The sequence below is a fragment of the Lissotriton helveticus genome, chromosome 6 (assembly GCF_964261635.1).
Source record: "Lissotriton helveticus chromosome 6, aLisHel1.1, whole genome shotgun sequence".
NCBI lineage: Eukaryota > Metazoa > Chordata > Amphibia > Caudata > Salamandridae > Lissotriton > Lissotriton helveticus.
Window position 1 is genome coordinate 952,091,806 of NC_136067.1, and position 17,399 is coordinate 952,109,204.

General features: G+C 50.6%; 1 protein-coding gene across 5 annotated transcripts in view; it reads right to left on the reverse strand.

Annotated features, from left to right (window-relative positions):
* The window catches only part of LOC144763221 (potassium/sodium hyperpolarization-activated cyclic nucleotide-gated channel 4-like), a 1,875,862-nt gene that overhangs the window by 471,992 nt on the left and 1,386,471 nt on the right, over positions 1 to 17,399 (reverse strand). For all 5 annotated transcript variants that reach the window (XM_078648610.1, XM_078648611.1, XM_078648612.1 and 2 more), the window contains exon 7: positions 16,675 to 16,802. In XM_078648610.1, the coding sequence (XP_078504736.1) occupies positions 16,675 to 16,802 (128 nt within the window). The remainder of the gene's footprint in view (positions 1 to 16,674; positions 16,803 to 17,399) is intronic.

Sequence of the window (17,399 nt, forward strand, 5' to 3'; positions counted from 1 at the left end):
AGGTCGCTAGGGTGTCCAGCATCATCCTGCAGTTCTTCAACAAAAAAGCCCAACCATATATCTGGAGATCCGGGGCCGCCAGTCCACCCTTCAACAATTTCCTCCTGATCTTTTTCCATGATATTCGAGACCCTTTTGAAGCCCAAATAAAAGAGCCTATCTCGCTCTGTAACCTGGCAAGCCATTCTTTTTCAAACAAAAGAGGTAATGAATCAAACAAAAAGGTTATCTTGGGTACAAATTCTCATTTTCACCAGGTTAACCCGGCCAAATATTGTTAGCGGGAGGTTCACCCACCCCCGCAGAGCAACAGATATCTCTTTCCTGACCTTATCAAAGTTAACTTTAGTAAGCTGCCTTATATCTTGCGTTATTATTACCCCCTAATAGCGAATCTCTGATTTACATTCTATACCCTCTGGCTGTATGTTCCAAGCCATGACCTCAGTCTTCTCAGCATTTATAGAATATCCCGAAACTTTCCCAAATTCTTGTGCTATTCCTTTTAAGCATTCCATCGACTGGTGCAGGTTTGAAGTGGAAATGACTATATCATCGGCGTATAGCCCGATCTTCCTAGCCCATCCCTGGAATGTAAAAGGTGGGATCTTCTCTGCCTCTCTGATTCTGCAGGCTAGGGGTTCAATGTAAAGGTCAAATAAAAGTGGGGACAGGGGGCACCCTTGTCTCGTGCCTCTCATTATTTTAATTGGCTGAGTTAATATTCCATTCACTAATACCTTAGATGTGGGAGCTTGATATATTTGTGCCAGTGCTGAACTAAAATGTGGACCCAGGTTAAGATGTTTTATCAAAGCACTTAAGTATATCCAATTAACCCGGTCAAATGCCTTGGCGGCATCTAACGCGATAACCGCCAAGGGAAGATTATGAATAGAAGCAACATCTATACTCCCTATAAGAGAGAAAGTTAGCTCCTTCAAATACCTTCCCTTGATAAAGCCCTTCTGATCATCCTGTATTGAGTAGGGCATGACCTTCCCAAGCCTGTCTGCCATGATCTTCGCGAAAAGCTTATAATCACTATTTAAAAGTGAAATTGGTCTATATGAGTCCAAATATTTGGGTGGCTTACCCGGTTTTGGTACTCCCCTGAGTAAGACAACGCTAGTGTATGCACCGAACAATTTAGTGTCTATGGCCTGCTCTGTATTGTACGTCAGATGTGTTTCCTATAAGAAAGGTATCTGAATGTTCTGCCTATCTAAGTAGGACAGACCAGCCAGGTCTTCCGAGGGTTAATGAGCACCCTTATTTTCCCAGTTAATAGCACTATTTGCCCCCCTCGCTGCTCCACAGCACCTGTAGTGTAAAATAGGTGTTGACATGTAGCCCAAGAAATTGCATGTATGACACAGTAGTGGTTACGTGATAGGCATTTTATTGTCAATATAAAACATAGTTAACAAGCAGCCCTCCCTCCACCTACTTCAGCATCCCAACCATTCTAAAAATAAATCCAATTACAAGGTAAGGCAGAATTACCCCCCAACATCCCAATACAGAACCCATAAAAGGAAAATACTTATCAAAGTCATGCAGGGTGCACCCTCTTGCCAGGTTCCCAGTACCTCTTCGACAAAGCAGAGGTGGCCGGGCAAAGTGTATAATGCCATTCAGTTGAGTTTGCTCAAGCAATCAGGCCCTCTGTTTCATACTAATTTGAGTGCTCGCCCTGACAATTAATGTTGTCCCCCTGCCAAGGCAACCTCATAAGGATGTGAAGACAGCTCCTTTTCAGCATTTTATAAATTGCCCTCTTTGTTGCTATCCACTAGAGCCTTTAGATAGTGCTTTGCTACTTTGGGAGTCACATAAAACTTCTGTATCCCTCCATAGTCAATGTGGAGATGCACTGGGTACAGAATGGTGTAAGGTATTTAACGTTTTTGCAATTGTTGTTTGATGGGCAAGTACTCTCTTGCACCACTGCAGTGAAATCAGGATAGAATTAAATCGATTTTCCTTGGTAGTTAAGATAATTCTGCTCTTGCGCCAGCCTGAAAACCATGCCACAGTCACAGTTTAGCAGTTTATGAATAATTGAACTTGGAGGAGCTTCTGGCGGCGGTCGAACCATGAGAGATCTATGCCTCATTTTCACCACCAACATGTGCAACATATTAACCTGTCCAAATAGGGCTATTATCATCTGTTTTACATATTACTCCAATGTATCCATGTTGGTTGACTCTGGAATCTCAGTAATACAAAGACTTATGCAGCATGATCTGGTCTCTAAATCTTTATTCTTCACTTGGATCACTGCTAGGACTTTTTCCATTTCATGGTATTTCATGCTCTCAGACTGGAGCCAATCCTCGTCCGCAAATATCTGGTGCACTGCCTCCATGAGGCACACCAAATGCTTAACCAATTTGGCAGGCATATGGTACATATGCAGATTTGGAGAATCAAATTTCCCGTCTATGGAATGAAGGCTTTGTTGTATGGCTATGAGGGTGCTCTCCAACGCAGTTGCTCCCTGGGTATCTGTGTCCTGTTTCTGGTCAAGCAACGGGTCTTGGGAGGATTTCGCTGATCCTCTGGAATCAAACATGAGTTGTGTCTGAGTTCTATCAGATTTCCCCATATTTACAGCAGTAGTGTCAATCTGCACCCAACATTAGTATCAAACTGTTTAATGCTCATTAAAGGGCCTGCTTCCTAATGCCAGAGTTTAACTGCAACCAGAGGTCATGCATAACACAAGCTCCTCTAAGCCTCCCTTAGTTGTTGCTTATTTAGGCCCCAATCTTAAAGTCCTAAATCATATGGCACATGTAAATGTCTCTTTTTGGTTTATATATGCTCCCCAGATTGCACAGACCAATGAGAAACTCCCTCTTTGCAGATGGGGCAGTCAGAAACGTATCATGTATAGTCAATAGCTGTCCCTGCCTCCAATTGAATGATTCTTCTCCTCTCCTGTGGGCCAGGTTTAATCTAGCTGTTTAGGCCAACACATACAGCAGTGAAAATCCACACAGTTCTCAAATTTAGCTTTTTGGCGCTCCACCTCAACAAACAATATAGAATTGCTTCATTGACCCCCAGCAGGCTCTCAAGCATTGTATTCCTACTTGGCCTGCCATGTAATCCAGGAGGGAGCTTTCAGGGCCTGTAACTCAAGCCGCTTCCCTATCATGGAACAGCTCACACTCAGACTCAGGCCCCCAGAGAGGCAGCGGGTTCCAAGATCTGTCTTCTTGGGCTCCACCCCCGGCTGCAGCAGTCACACAAAAGTCACTTTTTGCCTGAGGCCATTGCAGAGTGATCTACCGGTGTCAGGTGGCATTTACCGCTATATAGTCCTGGAACTCTGTGACCTGGAATGGAGGTCTGTTGTCGGACTTAATCTCATCGGGAAGGCCCATTAACGCAAATGTCTTGTTAAGGATGGTTTTGACTTGGGTAAAAGCTGTGGATGAGACCACATTGATAATGGGAAACTTCGAGTGTGACTATAGTGCTGCGGCCATTCAGGAAAGCTCTCAAAATCGATGCTGACTTTGGACCATGGTTCTTCATAGGGCTCTTCTGTGAGGAATTGGCGCAGGAGCAGGGTCACCCATGTGATCGTGCATGAATGACATATGCAAATCACTTCTTCGACCAGGGCATCCATGCCAGGGAACCATACTTTTCTGGGGAGGCTGGCTTTTGTCTTGGCCACTCCTTGGTACCCAACCTGTGTGAGATCATCATCGTCTCCTGTGTCTGGAAGGGTCTCGAACAGGTGATGCAGCTCTCCAACACCGTAGTGCATGAGTAGAGATCTCTTGACAGCTCTGTCTGTCTCTCTCGTGCCCCTGTAGTAATGGTTGAGGCGCCCTATCGAGGATCTCCAGCAGGGGCTGCTGTCACGGGGAAGGCAAACTCACTGAATGGCGGGAATGGTGTCACTGCAGCATGGCTGTGATGTTGGGGTAGTGTTGCTGTGCCCAGGGCCGGACTGGGAACCAAAATCGGCCCAGACAAAGTGCTCGGCCGGCTCCCGGGGGGAAGTTGGGGGTGCGACCAAGCTCTTTGCCGGGGCCGGTTTTCCGCCGATTTTGTTACAGGGTCGATTTTGCAGCTAGGCTGCAAAAACGGCCCTGTAACAAAAAAGGCCCCCAGGGGCCCAAAACCGTCCCCCATCCTTGCGGAGCACCGGTGAATTGCCCGGTGCCCGCAAAGGCCAGTCCCAGCCTGGCTGTGCCTGCTCTTGGGCTGGCTGCGCCCGGTTGAGCTGGTGTGCTTATGGTGTGCAAGCTGATCTCGTGAGCCTGTGCCTCAGTGTCTTTTTTTCTTTTATTTGAGTCCCTCTCTTAGTCTCCGGGACGTGGTGGTTACCTGCTGCTTACTTTTATACTTTTTGTTCTTTCTTTCAGCACCCTTCTCTCCTCTCTTCCCTTTTATTTTTCAGTTTCCGCCCTTTGATTTTTCATTTTTGCAAACAATGCTTGGGACACCGGTGAGTCAGGCCCAGCTGCACTCAACCATAATCAGGCATCTCCTTCGGAGTACGGAGGCAGGCTTCTGCCGTGGCAGGCTCCCTTGCTGGGAGGCTTGTGCTCCCCTGGAGGAGGGGGGGGACCGACCGAGCCAAACCGGCGTGTTGATGTGGGAGTGATGCCAGGGAGATGTAGGCAGGGCAGGGCAGCGGCTGCCGGCTCACGGTGGAGGGAGAGAGCACGCTGGAGATGCAACTACCTGGGTCAACGATCGGGCGTAGGCGCGGCATCCCGCGGTCACCGCTGGAGCCAAGAGGGCCGTGGCCATAGTCACATCAGGGCAACAGGAACCCCCCACCCCAACATATCCAACATCCCGAAAATAACACACAGACACAAATGTTAAGATTGGGAAAAGTTGCTGCAGGTTTATTATTACATACAACATTATGTAATCACGGTGGGTTATCTTACGGGCAATCCAAGGGCAGGCCGCATTCTCGCCACCTGCTCGCCTGATGAGCCAATCAGCACAGTGGCGAACCACCCAACTGCTGCAGCATTATGGTAATCACACTACTCACGCCCCTTGCAGGGCGTATCTAGGCAAACCCCCGGTTGCACAGGCCCACAACCACTCGAAGGACTACTGGGGCGCCAACACGGTTCCTGGACCTCCCATGAGGTTCTAGGATAGGCTCTGGCACCCCTATGTGCCCGCTGAAGTACAGTGTTGCACCTCTCTGCTTCCGGATTGCCCTGTAACTCCGCCTGCAATGAAAAAGGAACACATTAAAGCTCCCTCAGGAGCCCCCCCCCTAGCTGACACTCTGGGTTAGAGGTAGGGAGGGAAAAGAGTGTCCCGAAGTAGTACGCGCGACGTCCGGAGCGGCAAAGAGGCCACAACAATGGCGAGGGGGAGAGATATACCCTCTCCCTGCCTGCCGCCCCGGACGTGTGTCACCGACCCGCCCACCTCCAGCTGGGCAACGTCTGCCCTGGGGAGGGGTGGCTGACCACAGCAAGGGGCGGGGGCAGCCCTCTGTGACTAAGGGCCCACCCTCCTGATGGCCACCGGGTGGCCTCGGGCAGTCACATAGTCACATCAGGGCAACAGGAACCCCCCACCCCAACATATCCAACATCCCGCAAATAACACACAGACACAAGTGTTAAGATTGGGAAAAGTTGCTGCAGGTTTATTATTACATACAACATTATGTAATCACGGTGGGTTATCTTACGGGCAATCCAAGGGCAGGCCGCATTCTCGCCACCTGCCCGCCTGATGAGCCAATCAGCACAGTGGCGAACCACCCAACTGCTGCACCATTATGGTAATCACACTACTCATGCCACTTGCGGGGCGTATCTAGGCAAACCCCCGGTTGCACAGGCCCACAACCGACCGAAGGACTACTGGGGCGCCGACACGGGTTCCTGGACCTCCCATGAGGTTCTAGGTTAGGCTCTGGCACCCCTATGTGCCCGCTGAAGTACAGTGTTGCACCTCTCTGCTTCCGGATTGCCCTGCCACTCCGCCACAGCCCGGCCGGCGGCCACCGTCGCCGTCCGGGCCCCCCACCACTTCGCTACTTAGGGAACCTGCAACCCTTGCTCTGCAGAGCTTCTCGTCAGTCCAATAGGAACAAGACCAAAACGACAGGTGAGCGGTGGACCCTTTCCACCTGAAAGTGACCTTAGATCCTGACATGAAAATCACATGCCTGATGAAACCCAGGCCCCTCTGACACTAATCTGCAGACACCCCCGGGTCCTTATTCCTTTACAACATTAGTGTAACCATCCCCGGTTCGTAAGGTCATACTACCAGGTTAATGACAAAGATGATGAGGAGGGGCCCCTACTGCTGAAGGCGCCTCGTATCATACAAAAGGCGTTCCAGCACATGCCACTGAAACTCAACCACACGCCTTCACACAAAGTGTCAGCAGATTACACCCAGGTTAAGTTACAACTACTGCTGTAACGCCGTCCTCCGCATAACATCGAGAACGTGTGCTTACGTTGAACGCTTGTGCTGCTATACTTAAAAGAGCACAAGGGCATTGAAGGGATCAATACATAATATACTATATAACTTGGGCGAAGTCCCTTCATATACTAATACAGGATTGAAAAGGTATAACAGCAGGCATCACCTGCCCTCTTGGGTTTTAGTCTGGACGCAGCTTAGGCCATGCTACCTCTAAGATAGCTTGTCTGTAAGGTTGACTTACGACCACCACCAAGGGATTGCTGGGATTGAAACCAAGTGCCCCCTTAAGATCCTGACCTGCATAATGACACGCCTGATGAAACCAATGCCCCTCTGACACTAATCAGCATATACCCCCGGGTACAATCCCTCTACAGCAATAGTGTAGACTTTCCCAGGTTCGTGAGGTCATACCCCTGGTAAGAGACCAGGTGATGAGGGGTCTCCCCTGCTGATATCGCTCCCTAATCTATACAATAGGAGAACCAGCGCATGTCACTGAGACCCACTACACACCTTCACACAAAGCATCAACAGACTACACCCAGTAATGTACAACTTCTGCCAAAGCGCAGTTCTCAAAATTCAACTGTAAACTGTGCTTTGTTTACGCTTGTGCAACTATACTCACGAAACGTACAGAGGGATATTTCAGTGCGCAATGCATAAATTTAGTATATAACTTGCGTGGTGGACTTAAATTTGATATACAAGATTGCAAAGGTAAACAGCTGGTATCACATGCCCCCTAGTTTAGCCTGGAGGCTGCTTAGTCCATGCTACCTCAAGGATAGCTTGTCTATAAGGTTGACTTACGACCCCCGCCATAAGGGATTTATTAAACTGAACCAAGGTGCCCCCATAATTGGCGACATCAAACGTCAGGCCAGCTTCTCACCTTGGGAGGGGCACAAAGGAATCTAAAGGAAACTCAGGTTCATTCATGAGGCTGTTCCAACGCAAGCCAGGGGAGCCCAACCATACTAACCGTGATCGAGAAGCCGTGTGTCCAATTCCTGATAGGAGCCCATCGTGCAAAGCTACCACCCATAATAGTGAAAATGAGCAAAAGGGGTGTTAGGATACCAGATAGATCATTCTGAGTTTTCTTAACAGCTGTTAAAACTTTTTGAGCAAATTTATATTGAGAGTCTTCTAGGGGCCCACTTCTTTAGGTATTATTGGCAGTCCAGGCTCAGGCTGTGGTTGCAACAGTTGCTCCACTTGTACGTGAAATGACTGTAACACTAAAGGCTGTAGACCCTACATTCTACTGAGAGGCAGCAGGTGCTCCCGAACTGATGGCACAGCAGATGGGCTGCCTTCAGATTCCAGAGCCTTGGATAAACAGACAGACAACAGCAGTATTATGGAAGAGCGAAATGACTATTGTCATGTGACCTTTTCTTCTCATAGGTTAAGTTAACACAGTGCAGGTCCCGGGATTGTACATATAACAAGACTAACTACACCTCTTGGTTAAGGCCCCAGGAGATTGATATGCGCAAGGGGTTATTATGATCCTATTAGCTTAGGGCTAGACCTAGAATTTGCTAATTATCCTAATTTTGGCACATCCTAGACGGTCTTCCATACAGTCAAACCTTGCCATGACAGTACAGTCAGATAATACCCAGAAGTGAGGGCCCCTCCCAGTTGAGCGCCACAGGAGTAAGCCCAGCAGCAAATCTGTAATATGTATGATATTAAGGTGCCAATATAAATTTCCACACAGCCATTAAAGAGTCACATGACGCGGCTCGGGGCTCCCCATAGCACACTTAGACGAGTAATTCTATGGGGAGCCTGTTCTACTGTATTAGAACAGACCCAAAAGACGCCAAATACATGAAAAGTGACTGAAAATTAACACCTTTGGCACACTGATTCCACACTGTTGTGGTCTACGTACATACTGTTCTGACAGTTGCAGCACTATCTTGTTTTGAGATAATGTTAGATGGAGTCCCGTAAACGCTCCAAATGGCCTTACAAATGCGCAAGAGCAGGTGTCCATTCACATACATGTACACTGAGCGCACAACGACGCGCCTCTCCTGGACCGAGCAGTCATTCATAAGTCTGCTGTGCACACATGACCCATTGCTCGGCACTTCTCCTGCGGGTGACAGGCGCTCATTCACATGTACGCTGCGCACACCTCACACCGTGTCTGTTCCATGCAACTCCTCTGTATGGCCACTCATTTACATGCCCCTCATTTACATGCCCTCCGACCACAGCATGCAGGGTATGGCGCGTCGCACATCCCCTACAAACATGCACTCAGTCACATGAATACATATATCATGCAGTGGACGGCTTGCTCTAGTAAAGGCCCCCTAAAGATGGGCACTCAATCGCATAAATATTTTAGCCACAACATACCGTATCTGTACGCTGGTGGCCTGAAACACTGCACATCTCCTGTACACCAGCAATCGGTTGTGTGTACTTATTGTCCACACTATGCAGTAGCATTTGCTTGGCTGGTGTATCGTATATTTCCTAGAACTGGATACTCGGTCACCTGTACATACTGATCCCCTCATGCATAGTTGGCTTACTGTTTGTCTGGAATAACACAAATCTCTAACATGGGCGCACAGTTACACGTACACATTAGTCACCTCATACAGTTCTACCTTGCTGCATGCCTGATGTATCACACCTCTTGCACAGGGGCACCCAGTCACACGTACACATTAGCGGCCTTATGCAGAGTACACTAGCTGATGGCCTGGTGTACCGCACACCTCAAATGCAGGTACTCAAACCCGTAAATATACTGAGTATATCATCTTAACTTATATGCAGGCACCCAGGATATGTATCTGCTGAGTATATCATGCAGTGTCGGCTTGCTGATAGCCTCACACGCACTGAAGCACTTCCAATTCAGGTGTACACAATCTCCATGGCAGAACATAGTTTGTGTAAATTGAAACGCTTCCGCTCACCTCCTTTCCTAAGCAACTGTAGACGTTTCTGTCTAATATCGAATTATTACCCCAGAGGCAATGTAGTGAAACTGATTCTCAGTAATGCGCTCTGACACCTATGGGCAAAGGCCGCGCTATATAAAACACTTTAAAATAGACGAAGCTACCGCTCCTGCCCCGCAGCATGATGGAAGCATTAACCATGGCTTGTATTAATTGAACATGGTTCTTCTCTGCGGCGCTCTGACACCTAGAGCAATGTTCACGCCAGAGCTTGGTACGATTGTGTAACATGCACACGCCACTCTTTTCTTGAAAGACAGCTTGTAAACTGTACACTTGAAAGTTTCTCCTCCTGTGTCATTACTGTTCTTATTGTGAAGCGCTCTGCCGCCTACATGAACACAGTGCGGGGGCAGAAGGCGCACTGGAGTTGCTACAAGTCCTCCCACACTGTATCAATCGCCTCCTACAGCACTGAAATAATCGCATACTGCATTACTGTATAATTAAACGCATCTTGCCTGCTGGGAGGCATAGCCCTATACACCAGTCGACGCAGCAGGGCAAAAAGATCCCAGGAAAGTTTCCCGGTCACAGGCAGAGAAAAGAGGCTGACCATTAAGGAAGACAGAAATAAATAGTAAGCCTGCAAGGGCCTCCATGGCTAACGGCAGCCAATAAGCAGGGAGGTGGAAACAACCCTACGACCTCGCTCCTGTCTCGAATCTTTCTTGCGCACGTTGTAGTATTAAATACTGACCCGCACCAGACTGAACAGGGGCCGCCCTATTGGAAATGACCGAGGCTGCCGGGAATCAGTAGGGCAAATAGGCATGCTGACAAACTGCGATCTGGCATGCAAATGGCAACGTTTTTCTGCTGCAAGCGGGAGGATATTTGAACAAAATGCCACCCGCCAGAAATAGATGAAAGCAATCTATTACTTGACCGCTAACAAGAGCGCCTAGTCCATACACGTTTCTGGCGCGGCGCCCTGTCTATCTGCAGCCAGGCGACTAAACTTACGTTGCTCGGAGCTTCTGCCGGATCTAATGCAGTAACTTACGATGTGGCCTGGCAGTGTGCCGGGGTCTGATGTACTGAGAACACCGCAAACCTATCGCACCTGAAGCTAACGGCGCCGCAGGGAAAGTGCGACCGATTCCTACCTTGCGGCTGGAACACTGCGTGGGAATACGCGGGGCACGGGGAGTTGGACCTGTTCACTTATGGTGAACATGATAACGACATCCAGCGCGGCGCCTCCCTGGGGCACGAACCCAGGTCCCACGTGAGCAATGTCACCGCCCGTCGCCATAACGTATTAGCTCAGACCGTCCGGTAGCGCATGGCGACTCTAGCGCTCTAACCCCCGGCCCAGCAAACTTCGCTACTCAAGGCAGGGGCCCGGCCCGCGTCGCCTCTGCGCCCGCCGGGCCTGCACGTGAACGCGGCATGCCCAGGCCCCACATGACCGGGTGGGCACTGCCCAATCACCATACCTCCGCGAGCCTAAGCGGCCCTAGACCCCCATCTTGTCCTCCGGCGGCCCAAGCCTCTGCGAAGGGGGGTAGAGCCACGGCCTGGGGTCAGATAGGACTCCCTGCGCAAGTGAAACAACGCAGGCGAGCGCCCCGGACCCGGCGGTATGCACTAGTGGCTGAGGCATGCCTGCGCCCGCGACCCGGTGTTCGGACATGCACCCTCCGAGGCAGGAAAAAGTACGCGCTCAATGCAACGAAGGGCTTATCGGCCGGAAGTGACTCCCTTCCCTCCTGCCTCTCTGTACTACATGAAGTGGAGCCTGGCCAAATACTGAGGCCCTCCGAAATCTGCCCCCCCGTTCAGCATTCTAAGACCAGCTAATGCTGTGCAGAACCTACCCGAAAGTGCTTCCAGGGGGAGGGGGGGTGCACAGGCGACTCCCCCACCATGACGTGTGTGCAATGGTTTACGTCGAGGACCCCTGGGGGGGCGGCCGAGAGGGAAGGGGGCGGGGGGAGAAGTTAACCCGGGCCCCAGACGCGGGAAACAAGGACGTGGCACAGTTCTGTCTGAAAGAAGAATACATGAATCGTGTCCGTAGACGCTCCGAGTTAGCAGGACCAAAAATAGACCCACCTCGAACTGCGGTACTGGTATGTAGAGGTCGCTAGACTTAGTATAAACATTGTACCATGCAAGACATAAAGGCTCCTCATGTGCCGACACAAACTTGTGCCCCCACTGGTGTTTTAGTAGATGCAACGAATAATCACAGGGGGTAAATAACACCAGAGCAGGGTACACAGAAACTCTTGAAACGCTTCACCCCACGACGCGATCTAGCCACCCACAGCCCCAGCTACATACCTCACAAACAATAACTGATGTAGACAGGAGGGGTGGCGGACCACCGGGGCGAGCGCGCAAGGAGGCAGACCGAGTGGGTCTGCAAGATAAGGAGATGCATAATTTCCATTGAAGCACACAACATCGCACAAAACGTCTCACTCTGGTGCTGAGCTCCTGCGAAGACCAGGAAAATGGATGACCAACACACACGCCAAAATTTCTGACAAGAAAGCAATGATGCACTTCCATGTTCGATTGAGCGCTACAATGTTATTGTTGAAAAACCAGGCCCCAAGGAAAGCACACCAACTAAGCCCGCCGCAACTGCAAGGCACAAGCCTGACACGTGAGAGGGACCCGGTAAGCAAGTAGACTAGAGAATTAAAACATCCACCGCTGTAGGAACAACATTGAGAGACAAAATTGAAACCTCGTGACCCCATCGTACCACACCGATACTGCACAGGGAACGGGGGGGCGGCCCCTCGGCGTGGCTGCCGTGGCATAGATGCCGGCACATGCACCCTTGCAATAAGCGACTTTGAGCGCCACATGCCCGATGTTGAGACATAGCTTGCTCCCACTAACGGCTCTGGGCGGGGTTGCCGCAGCCCGGCCCACCGAAAGACAAGAGTACCGTTCCCCACCCTGAGACCGGACCCTGGCTGCTGCCCCATATGCGTAACCCGACGGTCCCCTGCCGGCCCACACGAACTGCAGCCCAGAAAGCGCAATAGCCAGAGAGGGGGGGGGCAGACGCCACAGACTGGTAAGACCTAAAGGGAGGGGGGGGCGCCCCCACCGAAGGCCAGCGCACCCGGCACCGCTCTCTACCCCACGCGCTGCCCGGGGGCACTACAGGCACTACAAGGCAGTGCCGTAAACAATCGCACCCACGAACAGCCAGTGCCTACCTCGGCCTGTGAGCAGACATTATCGCCATCATTCAGGCATCTGCACACAGGACCGGGGCTAGGACTTACCCGGCACCGACCACGCGGAGGCCCGTGACCGTCGACACAGCCCACAGGTCCGCACACTTGGGAAGCGGTACCCGCAGGGTATCTGGACGCGGTGCAGGCGAGAGGGACCGCGTCTGCACCCCCCTCCACCAAAAGGGAGGGGACGCCCTGGGCCCACACTGAAACGACACGTGGCCCAAGGCAGCCGCAGGCTGCGCCCCTCGCCGTACCCCTTTTGTAGTGAGCGCGGCAAGGATAACAGACCCGCAGGCCTGACCCCACATCAGCCCACCCGGCCAGTGCTGACGGCTGGTATGAAAACGGTATGCCATATACCCCCACCTCCACAGCGGCCCGTCGATAAGCGGGCCGCCTAGCGCTGCTCAGACCTCCAAAGGGAGGGAGTAGGCGGAGGGGGGGTACAGCCCGTAGGCCTCAGCCCGTAGGCCACACTCACCGGGAAAGAGTAAAAGAGTGTCCCTGAAGTAGAGTGTCCCGAAGTAGTACGCGCGACGTCCGGAGCGGCAAAGAGGCCACAACAATGGCGAGGGGGAGAGATATACCCTCTCCCTGCCTGCCGCCCCGGACGCGCGTCACCGACCTGCCCACCTCAAGCCGACAACGCCTGCCATGGGGAGGGGTGGCTGACCACAGCAAGGGGCGGGGGCAGCCCTCTGTGACTAAGGGCCCGCCCTCCTGATGTCCACCGGGTGGCCTCGGGCAGTCACATAGTTTTGCTTGAACAGCGGACACGGACTCGTGGAACAACGAAGATGGCATAGGAATGCCTGGTTCGGCACCTGCGGCGAGCAGAGCCTCATCCAGGCTGTAGCTCCCGCGGGCTGCTGCAACCAGGCCGGTGAGGTGAGCTGGGAGGGCGCGGGTAGGTACCAGCCACGTCGCCAATGTAGCAGGCAGGTCGGTGGAAGTGACCTGACCCGCGTGCTGATATGGCCTGCCCACATCCCCAATAACCACGCACACACAGTTTGATGCTGGGAGTGTGGACAAAGACCATGCGCGGTCCCCCGCCCCTTTATTTATCTCCTCAAGGCGAGTCTGCCCGCCCCTTTATTTATCTCCTCAAGGCGAGTCTGCCCTGAGGTGTGCTGCAGGGTGCAACATTGTGTTGGTGAGGCAGGGTGGCTATCTACATCTTGGACGGCAGGAATTAGGCTGATTTACGAGCCCAGCCAGCAAAGCAGCACTATTGTGTGGCCATTTTGCAGTGGGCCATCTATTGCCTCATTCAATGAAAAGTTTAAGGAATTATATTGCTTTCCTATCTGTGCATCTTGTTTGTCTACATCCAGCATTGTGATATTTTGCATCAGTAGTGGAACCCTAAAAAAGTGAAATGAAATGAAACTCCCAGTCATCGCTGTGTCCAGGATGGTGCTTATGAGTGCTTTTAATTGTTCCTGCGGACTGCATTTATTTGCTTGAGTGCCCAGTGGACTCATTGGAACTTTTTAAAGAGTTTGCACTCACACTGATTGCACACATTTACCACCTTCTTTTTGATTGGAGAAGCTTTTTAGTAGTAGTTTTGTCTATGAAGCCATTCACCATGATGCTTGAGTATCAAGGGTTTTACTGCATGCAAAGTCAGCGAAAACTTCCCACATTCTTGTAATCCAGTTGCATGATTTTACCATGGATAATCCCCATAACATGAGTAAGAGGTTAACCACACAATTCAAAATGGGGGCCTTAGCCAGCATCCTTGAAAAAGCAATATTTCTTTATTTATTTTTTTTGTATGTTGCTTACTTGTGTTCTACCTGCACCACTGCACTCTATTCTGATGATGATTTTATGGCCTTGGTTTCATACACCCACACACACATTAACACTGATTTGATCTATGTATATTTGTTGTACCACACTTGCCCAAAGCCTAACCTTTTCTATAGCTGTACAAAAGGGGGTGGTGATGGACGGAGCGTCCGAACCAATCAAACACTCACACCCAGTCAAAAGATCTGGGTTTAATCCATCACCGTTCTTTAGCCCACTCTGCCACCCCAGTTCAGACATGGCTATATGCAAATCAGTCTGACCCTGTGCCTCATGGGAACAGGCCAGCCCAAACTGCCAAGCCATGCCTTCCCTGGACCGGAAACAAGCTTCCGGGGACCGGTTTCTGGCATTACAGCCATTTTCAGCCTGGCTTGCTTGAATCCAGTGGCAAAGTGAGCAAGGGACTCACGTCTGAGCATACCCTGCCACACTTATGGCGGCCAAAAGCGGTACAAAAGGGGGTGGTGATGGACGGAGCATCCGAACCAATCAAACACTCACACCCAGTCAAAAGATCTGGGTTTAATCCATCACCGTTCTTTAGCCCACTCTGCCACCCCGGTTCAGACATGGCTATATGCAAATCAGTCTGACCCTGTGCCTCATGGGAACAGTCCAGCCCGAACTGCCAAGCCATGCCTTCCCTGGACCTGAAACAAGCTTCCGGGGACCGGTTTCTAGCATTACAGCCATTTTCAGCCTGGCTTGCTTGAATCCAGTGGCAAAGTGAGCAAGGGACTCACGTCTGAGCATACCCTGCCACACTTATGGCAGCCAAAAGCGGTACAAAAGGGGTGGTAATGGACGGTCCATCACCACCCCCTTTTGTACCGCTTTTGGCCGCCACTGGATTCAAGCAAGCCGGGCTGAAGACGGCTGTAATGCCAGAAAACGGTCCTCGGAAGCTGGTTTCCGGTCCAGGGAAGGCATGGCTTGGCAGTTTGGGCTGGACTTTTCCCATGAGGCACAGGGTCAGACTGATTTGCATATAGCCATATCTGAACTGGGGTGGCAGAGTGGGCTAAAGAACGGTGATGGATTAAACCCAGATCTTTTGACTGGGTGTGAGTGTTTGATTGGTTCGGATGCTCCGTCCATCACAACCCCCTTTTGTACCGCTTTTGGCCGCCATAAGTGTGGCAGGGTATGCTCAGACGTGAGTCCCTTGCTCACTTTGCCACTGGATTCAAGCAAGCCGGGCTGAAGACGGCTGTAATGCCAGAAACCGGTCCTCGGAAGCTTGTTTCCGGTCCAGGGAAGGCATGGCTTGGCAGTTCAGGCTGGACTGTTCCCATGAGGCACAGGGTCAGACTGATTTGCATATAGCCATGTCTGAACTGGGGTGGCAGAGTGGGCTAAAGAACGGTGATGGATTAAACCCAGATCTTTTGACTGGGTGTGAGTGTTTGATTGGTTTGGATGCTCCGTCCATCACCACCCCCTTTTGTACTGCTTTTGGCCGCCATAAGTGTGGCAGGGTATGCTCAGACGTGAGTCCCTTGCTCACTTTGCCACTGGATTCAAGCAAGCCGGGCTGAAGACGGCTGTAATGCCAGAAACCGGTACTCGTTAGCTTGTTTCCGGTCCAGGAAAGGCATGGCTTGGCAGTTCGGCTGGACTGTTCTCATGAGGCACAGGGTCAGACTGATTTGCATATAGCCATGTCTGAACTTGGGTGGCAGAGTGGGCTAAAGAACGTGATGGATTAAACCCAGATCTTCTGACTGGGTGTGAGTGTTTGATTGGTTCGGATGCTCCGTCCATCACCACCCCCTTTTGTTCCGCTTTTGGCCGCCATAAGTGTGGCAGGGTATGCTCAGACGTGAGTCCCTTGCTCACTTTACCACTGGATTCAAGCAAGCCGGGCTGAAGACGGCTGTAATGCCAGAAACCGGTCCTCGGAAGCTTGTTTCCGGTCCAGGGAAGGCATGGCTTGGCAGTTCGGGCTGGACTGTTCCCATGAGGCACAGGGTCAGACTGATTTGCATATAGCCATGTCTGAACTGGGGTGGCAGAGTGGGCTAAAGAACGGTGATGGATTAAACCCAGATCTTTTGACTGGGTGTGAGTGTTTGATTGGTTCGGATGCTCCGTCCATCACCACCCCCTTTTGTACCGTTTTTTAACCTTTTCTATAGTCATAAGTGAAAAACAATAGTATTCAGTATACTTACCTTTGCTTTATACACACGTGTGCATCCATAGGATCCAAATGCCAGAGCTGTTATTCTGGAGAGTATTGAGACATATAAAGCCGTCAAAATCAACATGCTCATGGATGTTAACCATAGTTCTTGGATTCCTGAGAGAAATAATATCACAAATATAAGATGTAACCTCAGTGATATGTAAAAAAAATACATGTCACACAGTTTAATCGGAAAAAAACATGCTGGAGTTCAGAAGGTGAATGGGCAATAAAAATGGCTTTTTCAGCTTGTTAAATTTATTACTGTCACTTATTCTTTTGATGTGGAGATGCTGTCTACTTTTCTTTCTCAGACTGCAAAGTGCGGGGATTGGCTAAAGTGAACTATGGGACAATCTCATTTGTGTACAGGCAGGGCCGCTGGAATTATGTGACAGGGGAGGACCAATTAATCGACAAGGTTGACTAAATTATGCAGCAAGACAACACAAATTATGTGGCTTAATGTGGCACATTTTCTGATAGCATTACTTCATTATTTTGACACATTAGCACTGCCTGGGTGAAAGCTTCACTTCATTAGTACTACTTCCACTTCCCCATACAGCTATAAGTAACTGAAAGGAGGTGCCCAGTCAACCTTTGTGAAAGACCTCCCACTGCATGGCAGGACATGCTGCCACGTTTTAGTAACTTTTCATCTGCTTGAACTAGAAACTATTATTTCTGTTAAAATCTGCAGATTGTGTA